The 22,216-nt window shown below is 47.8% G+C and overlaps 1 protein-coding gene across 1 annotated transcript; it reads right to left on the reverse strand.

The window, feature by feature from the left end:
• Positions 1 to 11,384: 11,384 nt before the first annotated feature.
• HOXA4 (homeobox A4) lies at positions 11,385 to 13,616 on the reverse strand (the record flags this gene model as incomplete). The annotated part of the gene is made up of 2 exons (XM_080818838.1): positions 11,385 to 12,436; positions 12,989 to 13,616. The coding sequence occupies 2 exons, from the start codon at positions 13,614 to 13,616 to the stop codon at positions 12,090 to 12,092; spliced, it is 975 nt and encodes a 324-aa protein (XP_080674964.1). The 3' UTR covers positions 11,385 to 12,089.
• Between the last annotated feature and the right edge of the window lie 8,600 nt (positions 13,617 to 22,216).

The following is a 22,216-nucleotide window of genomic DNA, read 5'->3' on the forward strand; positions in this document are numbered from 1 at the left end:
AATTAAAGCTTACATTTTATTTCCAAGGGGTGTTTTAGAGCACTTGAAACGGCCTCAGTTAAACACGGTTAACGCGGAGGCCGGCAGCGGGGGAGGGTAGAAGCGGCCCTTCTGTTCTGGGGATGTAAATCCCACTCAAGTAGGGGAAGCTTGATTTGATTATTTTTTCCCAAGTACAGAAAGAAATAAGATTTTTTTTTTTTAAGTCATGGGCAGATCTGATTCCTGACTCCTTGCAGACACCCCTTTCCTCTACTCCAAGCTCTCTAAGTGCAGAGGAAAGTGAAGTTTCCTTCACCTTTTCAGGGAGTTTTCATCCTTCCCAGGAGCACTGGGTCTCCAAAGTGCAACTACCACAGGCTTTCCCAGTAATTTGGAAGCACAGTTTAACTCTCATCTGCCTCTGTCCTGGCTTTAGCATTGTTCCTGGGGTCTGAAGCCCAAGACATGTCTGCCTCTGCTTTCTGTGGACTCTGCCTCTGGAATTCTCCCTAGCCCAGGTTGCAATAGCCAGTCCTTAAAACTCTGCAAGCCGGCTGGGTGTGTTACAATAGGGTGTCCAGGCCATGCACAGTATGAAGCCCAAACAGAGGTCTAGCTCCCTCCTCTCCAAAATTCAGCCTAAAAGAGCTTCCGGGCGTTCCTCAGGCTTACCCCCCACCCTAACCTAAGCGTCTCCTAGGTCTGAGCTGTCCTTCCTCAAGCCTATCCGGTAGAGAGGGTGCTGGGGAAACAATGGTGCATCCTCTGGAGTCTGGCACCTTTGGTCCCGTGTGTGGGAAAGCACGTCCTACAACCCAGCACTGAACAAAGTGGCCCGAAGCATCATCAATAAAATGGCAGCGCATCTGCACACTCATTGATTTCCCTCTTCCAACTGCTCCGGCTGCCCAAATCAGCCTTACCTCTTCAACCCCGGCCGCCCCACAAACGCGACGGACCCAGAGCGATTCCCCTACCCATCCACCCAGCCCCCACCCCCTCCAGGCAGTCTTGCCCAGCGATTGCCGCGCGGGCCACCGCGCCGTGATCCAGCGCTTCGGGACCCTCCCTCCGCCTGGGGCTCGGCTCCTGGGACTCCAGCCCGCTGCAGTGGACAAAGCCGCCTAAGCGCTGGAAGCCACCGGGCTTACCTAGTAGCCGCCAAGTGCCCTTTCCTTTATACCCCCAACACTTTCCAGGGAATTAAACTCAGTCTGAGGCGCTACTGGGAATCTTTCAAGCGGTTTCGGTTCTACGAGAGAAACAAAGGAAGAGAGGGCTGAGGGTCCTGTTGGTGAACCAGGGTCTCCTCGCCTGACCTTTGTCTCTCACAGCCATAACTCACTCTAGATATGAACAATCAGCGGAAATACCTTAAAATAAATTCCATCCTCCTGGTGTGGCCTCGAGTCCCATCGGCTAGCTCGCCCAGAACCGCTCCATGAGCGCTGAAAACTGCAACCCGCTAGGAGAGTGCTCTCCGGAGAAGGGGAAGGAGAAGGAGGAGGTGGGTGCGTGGGGGTGGGGGGGAAAAGCTCTCGCTCTGTAGAGAATCTAGAAAACGTAATCACAGGCGAAGCCCGCCCGGGTCTCCTCTCCAAATGCCACAATAATGCGCTGTATTATGTGCTCACGTGGTCATACGTCAAGTTAAATCCTTTTATTTGAAATAGGGAATCACTGAAGGGACTAGGTTTCCAAGCAGAACATTCAGCTTTGGGGGAGGGGAAGTGGGGAAGCTTGGCCAGTAGTGGGGAAGAGTTTTGTCTAGGGCAGTGGGACAATGGGGGCATACCCCCCTCAACATGTGCCACACTAGGCCACTTATCTCCACTTACAGTTCTTTACAAATGATCCAAACAGAAGGGAACAGAACGGCAATGCTGTCCTCATTCTTAGAGTCCATGTAACTTGCTGTAGTCTTCCACTCACGGACAAGCTGAAGCCTGCACGCCCAAGCACTCGAGTCTCCTCTGGCCCTCCAGCCAGTGCATCAAAAGGCAAAGCCCAGGCCTTGTTTCCAGAAGAAAACCCAGTAATGACTGGCTTAGTTGGTGGACTCCCTCATGGCCTGCCATTGTATGGAGTTTGCTAACACCCACGCTGTACACCACACCACTGGAGAAACCCAAAAGGCCCCAAATTACCTGACAAAAGGCTAAAGCACCTCCTCCAAGTCCAGTTGATTTTGTTCAGTGGGAGCCCTCTAGGGAAGAGGTGCTTAGCTGGAGAGTGGTGGGTCAGGGTTTTGCAAAATATGGAAGGACTCACTGCCCTTGTTATACCTACCCTTAGACATGTCCTCAGTGCATAGCAGGAGTGATACAGGAAATTGTAGGCTTCTAACAATGGAAAATGTAAGGGGGAATTATCTAATTGACTCTGCAAGATAAATACACACACACATACACACCCTTTACTGGCATCCCTTGGAATTACCTACAAGATAACCTGGGACCTTCTTTGCACATGGGTCTGTCCACCCTCCCCTAAGACAAGTCTGTCCGCCAGCAGAAAGCAAACTGGATCAACTCAGCTCCAACAAACAACCCCCCTGTTCTACTCCTGACTTTTGCTTAGTGACATTGTCCACTGATTTTATCACTTCACCCTCTAGAAAGTTCCTCTTTTCCTGTCTGAGTTTCCAAACTTTGGGAGTGCTCTCAGAAATGGTGAGATGCTCATGCCTTATTCTTTTCTTTCCCTTGAGTGGATCTTCAGCTGGCTGGGCCTTCTAAGTGTGAGGACTCACTTGTAGTAGCTGCAGGAGGCTGTGCATGATCCCGCCCCTCCCCTTCTCCCCTGCAGGGACCGGGTGAGAATGTAAGGCCCTCAGTAAGGAGGCCTGGTCATGGGGGTGTCCAAATCAGAAGGGCAAAAAAAGAGGAGGAGGCCTAATCCCTTGGAAGTGAGCCGTGGCCTATGCTAGAGGCAGTATTCCAACAAAGTTCTGTTTGTGGTAGAGCTGGGAAAGAACCTCTCTGTCAACTGTCCCAACTCTGACCTAAGCCACAAGCTGGAAAGTGAGAACCCAAAGTGAAAAAACCTGCTTCTCTGAGGTACAGGGGTGGGGGATAGGACCAAAGGCTGGTACCCAAAAGGCACTCTCCATTCCCCCAAGGATTCAGACCACTAATACATTGTCCTCTGCTCCCCTTATGCACCCTTTCCCATCCCAGCAGTGCCAAATATTTCACACTGAACTCTCCTGATAACCTAGAAAGGACCTGGAAGTTTCGCCAAATCGCTGCCAAACTACCCTCTGCCCCAACCAAAGCTTCTGCAGAGACTTCGACTCAAAGATGAGAAGGGGCCCCCTTCAGAACTCTCCGAACAGTCTGGAGCAAATCGAAACTCCGAGGCCATAAATCAATGGGAGAAGTATTTGGTACTGCTTCAGAGAAATGCCTTAACGCCAGCAAGGCCCAGCAGCGGCATCTCAGTTCTAGCCAGGAGCCTCCATGCCGCTATTAACAGCCCAGTTAATGCTCCAACTGCTGCTTAACAATTAACATTAACGACTTGGGTTGGAATGGGGTGATTTGGTGGGATGTGAAGGGAAAAATCTGAGGGAGTCACAGGAAATGTAACTTTTGAGGTGAAAATGGCTTCCCTAAGAGAGACCTGGGTCTGGGCAGGCCACCAGGGAACAGGCAGCTGAGAGTCCTCCCTCACCACTCTGAAATCCACTCTTCTTGAGTGAGGCTATGAGCCTTTTAAAGTTCCCTTTCTGAAAACAAGAATAGAGATGCCCAAGCATGTAGGCCCAGGCTGGGAAAACTAGCTGCCAGTCCCTTTCTTTCCACTTACTCCTCCAGGCCCCAATCTGACCAGTGCTGGGGACACATGCCCTGGATCCATTTCACAAGAGTCAAAATAGGTGGAAAGTTGCCTTGGAAGGAGCAGGTGAGCAAGGATACAGAGCTTTGGTCAATATTTGCAAGGCTGTTGGCAGATTAGATATATCTGTATTCAAACACTGCAATCTGATTTCTCTGTCAAAAATACACTTCACATTTTTTCCCCTTTAGTTAACTGTAGTGGTTTTGTTACTTAGCATCAGGTAAGGCCTGCTTAGCACCCCCCCCCCTTTTTGGTGGAGGTTAGAGATCATTATTTAACCTGAGGTATTTTCTGTGGGTGCAGCTGCAGTACAAATGGGCTCCAAATTCTCTGGATACATATGGATCTGTATATCATTTTATACATATGGTCTAAAACTCCTATAACTGTGTATCCATGCAATGGTTCTGTTGTGTACAGCGATGCAAATCATATGCACACCCTGAGTTGCAAATTCCTGAAATACTCCACCTACCTACACTTGATATAAATGGTCATACAGTAGCTGAGACAGTAACCCAGCTTTACTATTACCCTGTTTACTTTCCTTCTGATAAAATAATAATTGTATCCAGAACACCACATAAGCCTTCCAGTATTGCTGAATAGCATGTTGCAATTAATGAACAACCTGCTCTCTATTTGGGGAGCAAATTTTAGGGAAGACAGAGGCCTAGGGGAATAGAAAACAAGAACTCGGAAAACTTTTTAAAATAAATAACTCCTGAAAGAACAAAGCAAACCCATTCCTTCATACCAAGCTTCTGAAAGCTATTCCAGCAGCCCCTCCCCCAAATAGGCACGAAATTTATGGATCTTTTACAAGGTAATAAACCACAGTAATTACCTCCCTGCATTCCCAAACTAAGAGAACAAATTAAGCCAGAACTTGAAAAGAATTTTAAAGAGTTTTCTCTTGTTTCCAGTAGGAAAAGAAAACGCAGAGACCTGGAAGACCCGTGCTTTTCCCGTTGGAAGAACAGAGAATCAGCCCGGCTAAAGGAACAGAGAAGATCCTGTTGCCTGCATTGGAAAGGCAGTAAGCTCCCTCTCGCCAAGGAAAGGCAGAAGGGTAAGACAAACTGCAAGGCGGCGAGACAAGTTTCCTCCACGCAGATCTGTGCCTGACGGCCATTCTCGAACTCACAGTCTCCGCAGGCGCCGCAAACGGTGGACGAGCAGAACGGCCCACGCAGCGGCCGCCGCGCCCGTGGCCTCTACTTGCTTTTGCCCGGCTGCTCCATGCAGCGGTTGGTTTGGAGCTTACCCGAAGAAAGAAACACACCCCGTTGACACCCCCTACCCCCACGCACACACATCTTTGGTCCCGGCAACTGCCCCTTCTGCACAACGCCGGCCGGCTTTCGGAGCAGACTCTTTGTCTGCCAGAAGCCCCGCATTCGCGGGGAGTGCAGCTGAAGGGGACCCAGCTCCAAAATGCCTCCGAAGTTAAATATTGACCAGAAGCTCTTTCAGAGGGCTGCTGCTCTCCCTGGAAGGGTAAACCCCTTCCAAAGGCCCATGCAAAGCCCCGCGGAGTGAAGAGTTAGCGCAGCGCTTACCTCGAAAGATGTTTAAGACTGATGCAGTGATTGTCTCCAACCCCAGGCACTCGGGGAATCGCCTTTTCCGGTGTCCGGGCGCTCTGCGGACAGATAAACAGCAGAGGGTAAACCGTGGCTGCGAAGGAAAGGAGTTGGAGAACCGGAGTTGGAAGTGCGGCCGGCGTGGGCGCCAGGGTGGCCCCCCGGGTGACGCTGACTCGGAGGAGTCGCCAGGGCACTCGTCCATGAGGCGCACTCGTTGCTTGTAAGGGTCCAGTCTAAGAATGGCCTGAAGATGGTGATTTATTTTTGTAAAATAAATACATACTCCATCTCCGCACCCACATTCTCCCCGTTCTTTCTTTGGGGGGGGGGCGGTGAGGGAAGGGGGTAGGGGAAGGAAATGGACAGGCGGAGGAAGATGGGAAGGTGGAAGAAGCTTTGCGTTGGTGCCAGCTCTGCTCCGAGAGCTCCTCACGCACCTCAACTTGGGGGAATGTGAATGCACGCTTTATTTTCTTTCGCTAACAAAGGGAAGCCCTGTCTGGGAGCATTCAATCACGGACTCTCTTGAAACCTTACTAATAGTGTTCATTTCTGTTTGGCGCGAAATTAGACCCCAGCTCAGTCCTTGGGCCGGGGGGCAGTCTTGAGAGGTTTTGTCTTCTGGTTCATTCAAGCCCTGGGTGCGTCACTTCTCGGTCCCAGTGGGCTGGTGGGACTACGGCAGCGCCCATTCCCTCAGAGCAGGGCAACCATGGCTGTTGGAAATAGGGGTAAATGGCAAGGACAGAGACTTCGGATGATACCGGGCCTGGGGGCCCTATTCAGCCCGGCCTCACACAGCACCAACAAGCCAACCGATGCCCTATATCTGCTGCCAACTCATCCCTCAAGATATCTGCAACTCTCTCTTGCTCTCTAACTAGCAAACAGTCAGTCAACTTTCCTGGGATGGAAAAGACGCTGGGCAAGGGAGGAAAGAATCATCCTCCTTGCTAAACCTGGGCTTGGAGAAGTTCTCCGCTAGCTGGGACTCTGTTGGGCGGGTTGCTTCCACAACCATATCCCCCACTACCATTTTACCCAGGCCGCGGGGTAGCCTCCCCACACTCCAGCCTGCCCCAAACCAGCCCTCGATGCCTATCTTCAGCCCCTGCAATACTGCTGAGAGCCTGAGAGGCTACCAAATAGCTGGCAAGCCCCGGACCCTCAGGCTTCGGGACCCCCTAGCACATTGAACAAGTGGCCACAAACGAGCAACTAGTTGCCCTCTGCCACCCCCTCGACCTGCAGCTCCCACCCTCCATCAGGCACTTAGGACTCGGAGGCCACGCTGGGCCCCCCTTTCTCTTGTTCAAACTCGCCCTCTGTATCCCCAAAGGGAGTGCCCCGGCCTTGGAGCTCCTGGAGTAACTCCAAGCAAGGTGGGGCTTAGCTACCCTTCTCGGTGCCATTCAACTTCGCTCCAGAAAGATCCGCTCTGCCACTATCCAGCACCCCTCCCCCACCCAATGACGCTTAGGAGTATTGTAATTATTATGGTTATTATTGTTGTTGCTATTTCCTTATCCCCAAGTCAAATATTCATGGCTGCCGTTCCCCATAAATCGTTCAGACTAATGAGTCACAAAGAGATGCTGCCCAGGTCTCTCCCTCTGCAATGGCCACTGCCGCCGCCGCCGCCGCGTGGCCTCTCTCTCGGCGTTTTTGGCGCTCGCTTGCTCCCTCGCTCGCCCGGCGCGGGTGATTTATGAACACCGGGAAAATTGAACAAAGCCGCGCGCCGGTCCTGTGGTATCTCTGCAGCCTTCCCCAGTGTGAATCAGAACATTACCAACTGTCTGCGCATCCGTCCCACTCCATCACTAAAGCCAGGCTATGACCGCAAAAAACCCAGCCCAAACTCACGTTTCCCCGGACACGGCGCGCTCCCGGGACTTGCAGAAACCCTGAAGAAAAAGCCCTAAGACCCAGCGTGGGCCCGCCAGCTCCGGTCCTCCCTGCCAAAGGGCTCTCTTCAGCCCTCCTGAAGGAGTTAAAAGCCTTTGGAGATAAATCTGAGGGTGTGTGTTTTCTAAAAAATCAAATAGGAAGTTGGGGTCTCACTTCTGAGAGATTCATTCCTAGTGAGGCCCTGACGACTCCGATCCATTCCTGACGATCCGCATTAATTATTTAATGAGTCACGTGACCTCAAAAGATTACAATTTCAGTATCTCCCTCGAACTGGTGCTACACCTTTATCTGCAGCAACCACCGTCCTTGTTTGGCTCTTTTAGTTCCCAGGCCTCCGGAAGCTGACATCCTTGCTCCTTGCTCCACTCCGGAACCAGTGACTGCCATGAAAATCCCAGGGCCAGTAGAGCAGAATTAGTCAATCTGGAACTATAAGCCTTGTGGACTGTGCGGTGCCCACCCCTCTCCCAGGCACCCTGGCATCTATTCCCTCCTGAGCCCAGAGGAGAGCCCACTTGTTTCACGGCCTTGGCTAAGGCGTTTTGGTTACATAACCTCCTGGGGTGCTTTGACCGCGGATCAGGCAAGAACCACCCATGTCAAGTGTAAGCCCAGATGCCCACGTCCATTACAGGCAGAATAGGCTTCCAAAGGAGCAAAGATGGCTGTGCACTTACCCCTCTCCAAGGTGAGACCCAGTCGCTATCCAACCTACACATTCACTGACATGCACATGGGGGGACTTTCAGCTGCCTTAGCTTCCTCATGGGTAAACTTAGAAGACTGAATCAAAATGGTCTCCAAGTCTCTTTCATATCAGACATTCTTTCAAACAGGGATCTCTTTTAGCCCCAGCAATCAAGTCCAGGGAGAGGGGGGCTGGCCTGAAGGGGTGGGGGGAGATACTCCATGAGTTTGGGGCCTTGAGAAGAAGAGATGCTAAAATTCCAAGACAGAAGGATCAGACTAGAATGTTCCATAACAGCCCAAGCAGCCTCCCTGATGCTATCAAGAAGTTAGAACCCACATCCTTTCCTCCTATTTTCCCCAACCCATAGTCTTTTGAGAGAGGAAGCAGAGTTGTTCTTGGGCCCATGCTGTACAGTATAGAGAAGGGGCAACTGGACTGGCCCTTGGGAAGGGTGAGCCTATGCTCTTCAATACAGGACCCAGGCTAGGGATGCAGACCAAGGAAGTGCAAAGAACAGTGGCACTGCTTGCACAGAAGTCCCACCCATTCAGATGGGAAGCCCCAGGTTTCTGTCTGCTACATTGATTCTTTGGGGTCTTTCTTTGCTTTCATTCTAAAGAGTCCCTGATTAGTTTCTATGTTGAAACTGCTGGAGGGAACCCAGCGGTGAGAAGAGCAGCACAGTTTGGATGCTTAGGAGAGCAGGGAGACAGAGTAGAGATGGTGATCCCCACCCCATGGGGAGGAAGCTGAGAGGTGGGGGGAATGGGGGCACCCTGGGATAGCTGGGTATAGAGTCAGAGATGCTGTGCAGAGGGCCCACTCCCCATATATCTAGGTAATCTTCCCATGAGCTCCATCCTGGGTATTAAGTACTCTACTATGCCTGTCACAGTTGAATTCCTGCTGTAATAAAACACCAGGTATATCGTAGATTTCAGCAAAACTAGGAAAGAGAGCCTGCAAAGTGCCATTTTTCTTCGGGGGGGAGAGTGTTAAGTACTTAATTCAAACTGTGACCATTAAAGTGTCTCCTATCCGATTTAGGTTGATTTCAGATGTTGACAAAACTTTTATCTCCAGAGTCATGCACAGCTTGCTTGGCTCTGTGACTAAAGCAAAGGAGTATGTGTTAGAGGGAAGGAGGGAGAAAGAGAAAAAGAAGAGAAGCGCATGTGTAAGGGTCATTTTGGTAGGAGAATTATAGAGCTTACACAAAATACTGTCTTTAAAGGTCAAGGGTTTGAGGGGCCACTAGGGTTCGCTTTAAAAAAAAAAAAACAATTAATGAGATAGAAAATTTGTCCTCTGGGTGAACTCTTATGGTTGCCCTAGCAAAGGGAAGACAATGCATGATTTTAAAGCCCAAAGTGGGATTTTTCTAAGCTGTTATAACAAGCTCCCTTAAAGAGCGAATCTAAAACAGGCAAAACACTGTAAAGAAATGACACAATTTCTTGGGTCATCTTGGATACTTTTGGCTTTGCAAAACTTACCAATACCTTAATAATCAAGACAGTTTGGACAAAAATGCCATTTTGTCCTGGTATATTAGAAAAACAATCTTTCGATCCTTTCTCTTCCTTTCTTGGATAGGCTATAAGAGCAAGTGAAAGAAAGTTATCCCTTTCATCCCCATACAACTGCCTCCAGTATGAAGCTAATGAATGCCCTTATACCCCTCCTTCCCTACAAAGGAGAAATATAAGAATTTACCTTAAATGATGATAATCTGCCATTTGAGGTTTTGCAGCTTGACACTCAATTTCCACCAAGAGTCTAGGCATTTTTTGAGCAGACAGCCAAGATGCTGCGTCTTTGCCCGAGACCATATTATTTGCAAGAAGATCCCTCGCTTCTCCACAGACTTTTCCCAGAGAATGCCTTTCAGAATTGCTGTTGAATTACAAAGAAGTATTTATTGTATGAGGTGATTAATGATTCCTGGGAAAATTGCTATTTTCAGCGTGATTTAATTTCGTTTTACAAGTGCGTGTTGTAGGGGGAGGGTTAATAAGTTTCAGCAGCAGTCGCAGTCCCTCCAGAAATCCCTGGCACCCGTTCACACCGGATAAAATGCACTTTATGCCAGTTTTGGCCTGACTTGGGAAGGCGTGTATGTTTGCCCCTGAATTTTCTTGGGGGAGAGCTGGAGGCCCCTCAGAGACTCGTGTCCACCACCCTCCTCCTAGATATGATTCGTTCATAGGTAGGGAACTGATCACCCTTGCCTGTATCACACACAGGGCAACAGCGGCAAAGAGGAGGAATAGCACTGACCGCTGGCTAAGGGTTTGACACCCATGGGAAAATGTGTTTAAAATTCCTCTGGTATAGCAAAGGCAGGTGAGCGCCACCTCCCATCTCTGCTAAAATTATAACATGAATTAAATACTGCACCCATTCACTTGGCCAGGTGACAGTTATAGTCTGGGACTGCCCGTGTGTTGGTTTTCTGCATCGTGTTGCAGAATCCTCCCTTTAGTGACAACCAAGTCTGAATCCTCTTTACTGATGTGTAAATCAGTAAATAAATACTAGAGTTACAGAGATTGAGACGTAGGTTTTGATTTTCAACCTTTGAATCTAGCTTTTTAGTTTGGGCAGAAAGATCCAGGAGCATTTGAGGAAAGTTAGCCTAGCTCAGAGTTTGGCTTTTTTCCAGCACTGAATACTCCCAGGTCTACCTTGCTTGGGGTACATTTTGGGAGTGTCATTATGCTTTTTCTTTTCTCAGAAAAACTTTGGAGGGTTTACCTGAAAAATTCAGTTTATTTTGAAAGCTCTTGCTTCTGAAAGAAAGAGAGAAAGAAAAGAAAACAAAAATCCCCAAGCTGTAGTTAGCAAAGAGAACCTTAAAAATACCCAAGAAACAAAAAGCAATCTCAACTCTCCGCATAAACTATTTTTTTTCATCTCCAGGGAAACAGGCAGATTAAGTGTGAAGGTGCAATAAATACCAAAGGGACCACTTCTTTCCAAGTGTGCTCAGAGTTCAGCGTGTAGAACAGCTGCAGAAACCCCTGGGCCCTCAGCATTGCGCGGTTTCACCTTTCATTGCAGGGAAGGACACGTTTCTATGCCTTACACAGACTTGAAGCCTGAAAGCCTGGCCAAGTTTGGGAAGAAGAGGAGCCCTCTCAGAGCTCAAGAGCCTCCCTGCTCTTTGGAACTTTTCCCACAGTGGGTCAAACTTGACAAGAGTTCAGCTCGAGTTGAACACACTCACACAAATTATGTGAGCAGTCAGAATCCAAGAGAACATAACTCGAGCCATCTATAGGATTTTTACATGCAAGGTCAAACATCTCAATCCAGAGAACTTTTTTTTTTTAATTAAAAGTAGGAAACACACAAATGTGTCTTAGAACTTTAATGGTTTTTTTTAAACAGAGTTTATTCTTAGCACATGGCTTTTCTATATAGCTACACCACAATTTGTACAGTTGCACATGGGTCTAAATGCACTCCCCGATCCCCCAAGATTGTGCCTCAGAGTAAGACAACAACAACTCTACAACAATATTTTAAATAAATGCAAGGAAGGGAAACTAACATGTGTCACATCTACCATCAAGGTCTATACATCTTGAGAATTAAATAATCTTGTGAGGTCCACAATGTCTACTCATTTATTCAGTTGGATACAAGCTTGTATGAGCTGCCTTAATGTGGAAGGGAGAGGTAGGGAAGGTGGGAAAAGGGTCTGTTTTCTTCTGCTTGCAACAAATATACATATATGTGTGCCTAGTCAGCATGGGCTGTCCTGCTGGCTTTAGCCATCTCGAGTATCTGTTGCCAAGTGGTCCTTCTCAGGTACCCAAACCTGGCAGCCTTATTCAGGCCAGCAGGTTGTTCCATCAGCCAGCATCCTGGCTATTGTCTTCTCTTAGGTGGCAACCAGCACATACTCTTACCGACATAAGGTCTTCTTTTTCATTATCCTTTTCACCAAGTTGGGTTTTGTTTGGGGGTCTGTTATGGTCCAGACAGGTAGGAGTATGGGGAAAAGGGCAGAAGAGGGGGGAAAAGCAGGTGGGGGAATGAAACTGGTCTAAATCTCTAGAAGATTATATGGAGGAGGGAATGGGTGTGGAGGCACCCTGGTGGGAGTGGGGAGGCAGGTGCGGGCTCTGAGTTTGTGCTTTCCCTGGCGGGCCTGCTGAGGCCGAGGCCGAGTTGGAGGACCGCATCTTAGTGTTGGGCAATTTGTGATCTTTCTTCCACTTCATCCTCCGGTTCTGAAACCAGATCTTGACCTGGCGCTCGGACAAGCAGAGCGTGTGGGCGATCTCGATGCGGCGCCGCCGGGTCAGGTAGCGGTTAAAGTGGAACTCCTTCTCCAGCTCCAAGACCTGCTGTCGGGTGTATGCGGTTCGAGAGCGCTTGGGCTCCCCTCCGTTATAACTGGGGTTGACTGAACGCCCATAACCCCGAAGGAGAAGGCCAAGGAGGAGGGAGTGGAAGAGAGGGAAAGGAGGAGGAGAGAGAAGGTGGGGTGGGGAAGAGCAATTGGACATCATCATTATATAATAACCTGACACCAAGTTCACGCAAGATACATAAAACGGCAAAGAAAATGTTTCACAGGCTATTGACAACGGGAAACACCCGAGAGCCATAAAGAATGGTGCTGGGCATTGGGGCTGAAGAAAAGCTTCAAAGACACATGGCCTGAAGCCTCTGCCAGGGCAATTAAATTTATGGGGGCTATAATTACTGCCCTAACAGTTTGGCGTCTCGTAAATCTCTCGATAAAGGGACCCCGGGTACAAAAGGGTTCTCACGTTAGGATCAGGAGGCTGGCTGGCGCGCACACACCCACATCCCACTGTAGCTCAGGCCAGATGGGGGCTCCCCTCCAGAGGCCCCCTTCCCCTCAGCCTCCTCTTCTGACCCTCACCCCGACCCCCAAACCCCGGCCCGGCCCCAGCGCACCCTCCCGCGCCTCTCCAGCGGCGCCACGTACCCGCGCTGACATGGATCTTCTTCATCCAGGGGTACACCACAGGCTCTTTGCCCTTCAGGCCCGGCGGGCTCTTGTCGGCCAGGAGCAGCGGGCACGCGGGGGCGCTGCCCCCTGCCGGGACGCCCGGGGTGGCTGGAGCCGCCTCGCAACGCCGTGGGGGTGCAGGGGGCGCCGCGCGATGCTGCGGGGGAGGCGGCGGCGGGGGCTGCCGCCCGGGCGGCAGGACGTGGCTCGCGTGCAGGCCGTGCGCAGGACCCTTGGCTCGCGCCGGGGGCTGCTCGGGCTGTGGCTGCCGCCCCGGGCTGGCGCCACCGCGGTAGCCATAGGGGTAGGCGGCGTCGGCGGCACCATGCGCGGGGTAGAGCGCGGCCGCAGGGTAGGAGGGCTCGCGGGCGGCCCGTGGCGCGTAGTAGGAGGCGGGGGGCTCGCGGCTGTTGCCCGCGTGGGGGAGCTGGGGCTGCTGCGCCGGCAGGTGCTGGGCCGCGGGCGCTGGGGGCTGCTGGTAGCTGGGGCCCCCGCCTGGGCCGCCGTCTCCGCCGCCCGGGCCGCTGTGCTGCGCGTACTCCTCAAAGGGAGGGAACTTGGGCTCGATGTAGTTGGAGTTTATCAAAAACGAGCTCATGGTCATTAATTTGTGAAGTGCAAAAATACTAATTTTTCTCGCGTTGTCGTTTTTCTGGGCTCGCCGAGGCCCCTCCCCCTCCTGCCTCGCTTCCCATCCCCCCTTTCCTCTGCTCCCTTCCCCTCCCCCGCTGTCAAGCGCCCACCCCTCCCCCTCCTCCTCCCCCTCCCGCTGCAGCCAACGCCACCAAAGTTCGCGCCGCTCCTCCCCCCACCCCCTCGCGCGCGCGCTCGTCTCGGTCCCGCGCGCGCCCCCGCCCTGTACCCACCACGTGACTAGCCCCCGCCAATGGGCGCGCCGCGCGCGCGGACCCGGATCAGGAAGCGCGCGGGCCGTTGATGGATGCGGCTGTCCGGCCTCCGGCGGAGGGTGGGAGCTGGAGCTTTGGTCCCCCTAACCCCCCAACTTTGAGTCCTGCTGGGAATTCGGGGCACGACAGTGCTTCTGGTCCTTTGGACGCCCAGGCCGAGCCCTCTTCGTGCCGTACTCCTACCGTAGGCCTCGGGGCAGCCGGGTGACAGCGGCCCAGCGCTGAGCTCGGGCCCAGCCTAGGCTGGCCTGGCGTCTTTCAGGGTTCGAGGCCGGTGAGGGGAGGGAATGGCGTCGAGACCTTGGAAGTATCCTGGTTTTAATCCTGGCCCCTGAATAAAACGAATAAGGCCAACAGACCCATTTTTTTCACCAGCTGATCCTCTTCCTCACGTCGTGCGCCAGAGATCCCCTGCCTCGAGAAGCCCGGCAGGAGCCGCAAGGGTGGGTGGGTGAATAGCTGAGAGAAATGGGCCCGAGGTTGTAAAGCAAGGCCATTCCAATATAACCGGATGGGCACTTTTCATTTTTTTCTTCCTTTTAGAGACAGAATCTATTTGATTTTTTTCCTAAGAAAAATCAAAACCTTTCTAATAGCATCTCATTTGATGGAGGTGTCGATTTGAGAGTTAAACACGCTTGCATTTACTAGGTGCGACTGTGAGAGAAAAAGTAGCCCAAGGGGGGAATAGGTAGCAGCGACGCCTCCACAAAAATCCGAGTTTTGAAACCAACAACTTCCTATTTCAGAACAATCCCCAATAAAACAAGCTAAGGACGGAATAGGCACTGTGCCCAGTCTGATCGCTGACGGGTCTTTTCCCGCTAAGAATTCTATGTTTTGTCTTCAGGATGCTGCCTTCTCAGGCTGTATTTGAGGCTAAAGTTATATTTACAGGATAGTCTATAATTTCTGAATTGCTGAAAATTAGCATATTAACGATAGCAGCAGCTCTGGAAAGGGAGGAGAGAGGACTGTTGCCTGCCATTTGGTAATTGAAATTTGATGGGTAAACTAATTACGCCATTATTAACAAATAAATTACATATTAATTCCACCTAATGTTGATCTTTGAAGTAAATACTGATACCTTACTCGTAGTGTGTACTTTCCCTTTCATTTTCTGAGTAACAGACACACCTGGATCCTCTACTTGTCAGCCTAGATGAAAGCAGTGCAAACTAGCATAGCCACCATGCTAAAAATAATTTCATATTGGCATGCAAAGCAAGAATTTTTCAGCTGGTGCACCTTAGTTGAATTTTCAAAGAGCAGTATAAACAGCTTTCTCACAACTGAGTCTGGACTGCAGACAAGGAAAGTTATAGCCTAAGCCTGGAGGCACTTCAAAAGGAATGTCAATTCTATCTTCATTTATATCGCTTACTCATATAAGTTACTAAATGCTGGAATATATCCATTTGATGGATAGCCATTTAATGCTTAGCCACATAAAGCCTATTATATGGGACTAATCTTTAAACTAATTTAGGAAAAGAGGTTAAAAAAGGGATCATGTTAGCTTTCCAACTGGAATCACCCTGAAGTGGTACAAAGAGGTTTTCCACATTGGATGTGTGTCTCTGAAAAGTACTGTGCATCGACAAGGGGCACCCTGAAATTTTTTTTAAATGAAATCTGAGCCACAGACAGAAATCAACACTGAGCGTAATCTTTAGACATCCTCTCTAGAGTTGGGGGGAAATCTAGCCTGTGATACAGCTAACTAAATCAGTATTTCTCTACAACAAGAAAAAAAATATGTGCATCATATTTTATATACTATTTTATATGAAAAATATATACATACATAATGTAATTTACAAAACGTGGCTTCCTAAGCTTCAGGGGAAGAAAAAAAAAAACATGACAAGGAAATTTTGCCCTCCTCATGTCATCAGCCTTGAGTACTAGGGTCTTAACTACATCTGTTTAATATTATTTACAGACACTAAAACACAAAATTCATGTTGTTTAGCCTCAGAACCTTCTACTGAGTTTCTATTTTAAAGTATTAACGAGACACAGGCACTGTTTTGTATATGGTTAACCTAAACGAGTTAACTGTGCCTGTGTTTCATGTGGTTCTATTACTTTTGGAAGATGGGCTTACACAGAATCCCCCAAGGCCTGTAACTTGTCTTTGTGGTTCCTATCATAAACACAAACGGAGCCAGGACCACCAAGTGTTATCTCACACACCGACATTTTGACATTTTACTGCAAGATTTATGGCTGTAATAAACAATCTCAGTACCTTTTCTGATCCTTCCACAATCTCTCTTTGCAAGCCATAGCATCATTCCATGGAATCAAATAATCTTCTGAAAAACGCTTTAAAAAAACCAAAACCTCTTGCCTTTACATAAGATCCAACACACCAAAGCAAAGCCAGGAAGAGACTAACTCGATTAATAAATAAACTGAAGTTTACCAGCAGCGTCTCGCCGGAGAAAAGATGGGATGCCCTGAAATCGAGCAGAGAGGGAGCGTGCTAATCTTCGCACACCAACTGGCTCCAGTCCCTAGCAGGGTGAGAGCGTTATCCTTTTCTTGGGAAACTGGTGAGCGCATTTGCTCATTTCCACGTGCAGAGATAACATATATTCCCAACAAAAGCTTTCTTAAAATCCCATTAAGTGAAATAACTTTTCATCATGTCCTCGAATCCCAGATGGAAAAGGAGAGCGAAGGGAGTCTAAGGGAGAGGGAGGGCAAGAGGGAGGCAGTGTTTGCAGCCTCGTTTGAATCTGATTTGAATCATTTTGAATATATTTGGAACAGCCTTCCCTCTTGAATGCAACCCTGTCCCAAGTTTCAAAGTGACCGAACAGTGACACCGTGCGCATTTTGTTTCTTATTAATCTTACACATTGACAGTCTTTGTTAAATCACAAGGCGCGCCCTTCACTAGCCGACATTTTCATATTTGTTAGACGCGCTGACCTGAAGTTCACCTCGGCCTTGGACTTTGCGCTTCTAAAAGGTCTATACAGTGTCTTTTAGAGAGCAGGGTGCTTTGCCCAGGTCACTCCTTCTCAGGGAAAACCAAGGGGAAAAGCAAAGGAAATGTAAACGTTATGGAATGTATTGACTGTATTTGTCCTTTGTTCTTTAGAGCGAGTGTTCTCCAGACTGTTCTCTGTCTGAAGCAAGTCTCTGGAGCGCACACGGTAATAGCTGAATTTCAAAATGCCTGATGGTGGCATTTGAGGACTTCCTGAGACCTACAGTAGGCATATGATTTTAGAGAAACAACACTCTATCAGCCATTCCACCAAGGGGCAGTTTCCTTGTAGTAGTTTACAATAGTGCACACAACCCACACATAAGGATTGAAATATGTATCTGGATTAAACATGAATTTTAACCTGAATTGTGTGAGGGGCCTAAAGATAAAACTCCAAATAAAAAAGGTAGGTACTCCAAAAGCAATAACTTCTGCAGGTACTTTAAAAAAAAAAAAACTTTAAAGCTGGCGAAGGGGTGTCTATGCTTATTGAAGTTGACATGTTTCTAAGGTGTGGCACGCTTTTAACCATTAACACAATAACAAGGTCTTCTTGAAGAGACACATAATTGTCTTGGTGAGTAATAGAGGGGGTTTCAGTTTTCTTCATTTTGCTAGTCCAGATGTGGTGAAGTGTTCATTGCTATAACAACAACCACCACGGTTGTTTCCTTTTTTCTGTTTTCATCTGGCACACCCCCATCTGGCTTCAAGCTCTTGGCCAGAGTGAAAACTTTACACATTGCACAGTGGAAGCAATCTGATGGCTTCCATGAAGGTGGTGCTTAGGAAATATTTACATTACCATTAAATGTACCTGGCACCAGCAAATCCAATCAACCAGAATATATTGGGATGATCTTAAATATCCCTGCAAGAGTCCACATTCCGAGTAGTTGAATTAACTCATCTCTAAAGTTAAAAGGGAAAACGTAGAAAAAATTTCATTTTTCTCTCCTGTTTTCCTACTCTGATTACTTGAAGATCAATACATAGAAAAGGACAATATGTCCCTCCGGAAAACAGATTCTAATGGCACCAACATTTACAGCTAATATAGGTGCATGAAAAATAAAATATTGTTTAGTTCTCCAGTTGCAATTCACACATGAGGCATGGTTCCAGTTGGCTTCCTTAACACACTACCCCTTTCTTTTCTACTCTCCCACCCTTCCTCCTGAACTTGCTTCCCCTCTCCTTAGTTTTTATTCCAAATGTATTTTTAAAGAGTATTTTCGGAAGAAGAGAAGTCCCTCACGGTGGTCTTAACAAAGTGGCCTGGCATTTGTGGATTCCATTTTCCTGTTCAAATGGCATATTCTTTTCAGTTTAGTTATCCCTTATAGATTGTAGCATTTCTCTTATATTCGGTATAGGGTTAACAAGAAACATAATGAAAAATTTCCAACAACAGGAACATTTTCATGATACCAATAAGCATTTTCTCCCTGGTGGAGGGGGGAAGAATCCTGCCCTTTCGGGAGCATTTCCACTTCCTTCCTTCCCTTCCCAGCTCTGAGAACTCTTGCATTTAGTGGGTGGAGGTTTCAGAAAAAACATTCTGTGTTTGAAAATTGCAAAGAATACATTTTGGAGAAGTGCCTGTGCCTGCCCTTGGTCTCACGCACTTGAGGGATCATTATATGTATGAAAAAGAAAAAGAAACTGTTCAATCAAAATAACAATTTCCAAATAAAGGAAGTGTCCTGCCTGGTTCTCTTGCCTCTGAAGATATGATGAGACCTTGAAAACTTGCTACATTAGTTTTTAAAGGTCCACTGATGAGTTTTGTTTTGAGCTTTTTAATTTTGTGGCAAACTCACAGACTTCTGGTTCTCCAACATCTAAGGTGTTGGTGTTTCAGTAATCTATGCCTATTTACCTGCTGCTATTCCCTCAGAATGGGAGCGATAATTCAAGATGAAATACAGCATGTATTACTCTTGAAAAGAGGAATTTTCTATCCTTTCCTCCGTAATTGAGGTCATTCAACCACTAGGGTTCACCTGGAGTCCATACCATGATACACGCGTCACTCCGAGCCATTTTATCTTTTGTGCTGATAGTCAAGATCGCAGCTCTAACATTGACATCAAACTCTGTCTGGACAGATGACTAAGAGTGCTGCACAACATAAACTTTTGACCCTCAACTTTTTGACCCACAGTTGCAACGCACTAGCCACAAAGATACACAAAGCTGTGCCTCTTCCTTCAGGGGGAAGGGGCCCCCCAGGATCTCAGGGACACCCTGCTTCTGTCACTGCCCTTGGGAGTAAGAGGGTGAATTGGATATTTTGGGGTGTTTGTGACTGGGTTTCCTGTCAAATCAGCCTCCTACCTCTTTTTGTCAGCACTTAAATATGAGGGAGATTATTTTTAAAATCACTCATCATCACATTTACAGGGAGAATTTGGAATAGGAGGGTGAAACCTCAAAAAAAAAGTGAAAGAAAAAAGAAAACAGGGAGAAAGCAGGCAGTAGGAGTTGGAGACATTTTTTTTTCTTTATTTAAAAATAAAGATGCAGCCTTAATTGTTGGGAGAGCTGGCCCAGGCAGGCGAGTTGACTGTGAACTTGTACTAAAGCGTGCTCTGCTGGCGATTCCTAGGGTGTGCAGATTTATCTTCTCTGCATTTACTTAACCCGGCAGTGAACTGCACGGGCGTCATTTGTTAGGCGATGACAGACTTCACCTCCAGCAAGGGCTGCTTCACAAAATCGCAATAATTACCCAATAACCTTCATAACAAATATTATTATTGAAAAGGCCGGTTTATGGGGAGGGGACCTGGTGGAAGAAGGACAGCTTTCTTTGTGAAAAACACCAAACAAAACAGACCTAGGCAGATCTTCCAGTTCTGGGGTTTAGAACGTCCAGGACTGTGGTTCCCCTCTCCTCTGTGGGTGGGAACCTCGGCTGACCCCCTCAGCCTTGTCTGGAAGCCCCGTTTATAGTTTTGTCATTGACTAGAAAGAAATTCTGCCTAAGAAGCCAAGGGGATGGAGCCCACAACGTTCTGCACTCTCCATGGTGGGCAAACCTCAGACTCCCGAGCAAAAGGCAGGGGAGAGACTTTGAAGGGCATCTTTTAAGCTAAAAGGATTGTTTTCCTCCTTAATATCCCATCTTTCAGGATGTAATTTGCTCTCCCTCTCACTAATTGTTTGGATATAATACTCTTCACATCTCAACAAATGAACATGACTCTATTTCTGGTAGAAAATTCTGTCCCGCTCTTCCAAAGCCGCCAACAATGAAGCGGGCGAAAGAGCTGGAGAAAAGGAATCTCGGCATAATGTTGTGAAATTAGACCATGGAAACCCTAACAAACCCCTAAGTAAGTGTGACCAGAAGCTTCCTATTATGTTTATAGTTCAGGAAATATTGCCTCTGCGGCTTGTAGAAACAAACAAGGCCCTGCACATACAGGACACCTTCTGCTTTTACAAGATGAGGAGCACAGACACTTCTGCCACCGGCTGAGGCTGGATGTCTTCATAAAGCCCTTAATGACAGAGATTTTTTTCCTAAGTAAGTTCCTCTGCAAAACAACACCAAAGAAGGCACAAGAAGAAATAACTTATCTACAAAATGAGCAGATAACCAGCCATCCTCTCTATTATGTTTCCTATGAAAATAGGAAGAAAAAAATTTCTCCAATAATGCTCACATAGGTCTGACTGGATGCTGTATTTTTAAAAACTCATTTAACTCCTTGTGACTTAATCTGTTCTCTTAGGAACTCTGAACTTTTATGAAGATTACAACAGACAGAAATAAGCAAGTTGACAGTATATATAGCCTGCATTTTTTTTTTTCAATTCACAGGAAAGATTCTCTACAGTAGGTAATGCTGGATATCGGTCTAACAGCCTTTCTGCCCATTCCCACACCCAGGGTGGGATGTGGCCATGGAGGTGATGTGGACGCTTCCTTTTGGGCAAGTTACTCAAATGAACCTGCCAGAGCCCTACCGCTCTTTTTTTCTGCTACTAATTTTAGTCACCAAGAAATCACTCAAGCAAGATCACCAAATGAGTAACTAAAATAAAACCTTAAGCCAGTATTTTCCAGTAAAGAACTCAAAAGTCAGAGCAGCAAAACAAAAACTCCAGAATTCTCACAGACACCAAAATGACAAAAGAGAACCCAAAGAGAGTTTATATTCTGGTTCCCACAAAGATGTGGACGTATCTTCCTGAGTGCTGAAATACCAGTACTTTAACAGGTCACGCAGGATGACTTCAGGGATTTGCCTTGCCACTATGTCAGAGAACTGGGTCTTATGGGAGGGTTTTGATTTTTTAAAAAAACTTCCCAGTTTTGTTTTTTGGACCTCTGAATTTGGGGACACAACTATGGGACTTATGCTGAGTTTAAGTGGCCTCTGCACAATGAAGTTTGTTGAAATTCCCAAACTATACCTTAATTTTTTTTCACTTTAAGCCGTTAGCAAATATCATTACCAATTAGCACTTGCAGAAAACTATGCAGCTCCTAAGGAGAAAAGCATTTGGAGACAGAAGGTCCTATTTTTAAATTTCACTTCTGAGCTGGAGAATTTGGCTTAATTCTTCAGACTGAGTGGGGGGAATCTGCTAGGTCTCTGGTGGGTACCCATCCAGAGAAAGACCCCTGCACAGGCCACAGCATCCCCAGTCACTTTGGCACTGAAGAATGTGAAGGTTTGGGCCAGAGGGGGTGGTGGCTGAGGCCAAGTTGGAATTGTACCCAGGAAAAATTTATTTCACCTTACTTCACTGTTGGTGCAATATTGGGAACTGTTTTGGAAATCATAGATTATGTAAATTTCCTGGGATCAAACAGAAAGAGCAGCTAACAAAAGAAAGGCGGAAATCTCCTACTGACAAACGACCAATTTCTTCCCTAAACTATCCTTTATGAGGTGTCAGGAAAAACAACCTAATGGCTCTGGGGACTTTTAAGTTGGGCACTGAAGACACCTAGACTTCCCCCCAAACTTTAGGGCGCAGTTTGGAAGACAGAATTTGTCTGTATGTTGAGGGGAAGTAAATTTCTCTAATCTTTAGTGTTACCTAGGGGGACCCCTAAGTTGCCTTTTGAGCGCCCTGTGCCTGCAGGTCTTAATTCTACAAAGGAGGAGAGGAAAAGGAAAGAAGAGAGGGAGAAGAAAGGGAAGGCGGAAGAAAAGAAAGCGCTTTAACTCCTTTCATTTAGCCTGGGGATTCAAAGACTAAAGTTAAATCCGGCCATAAAGTTTATTGCTTCAGACTCACAGGCGGGTGAGAACAGTCCCACCG

The sequence above is a fragment of the Martes martes genome (assembly GCF_963455335.1).
Source record: "Martes martes genome assembly, chromosome: 11".
In the NCBI taxonomy this organism is placed as follows: domain Eukaryota; kingdom Metazoa; phylum Chordata; class Mammalia; order Carnivora; family Mustelidae; genus Martes; species Martes martes.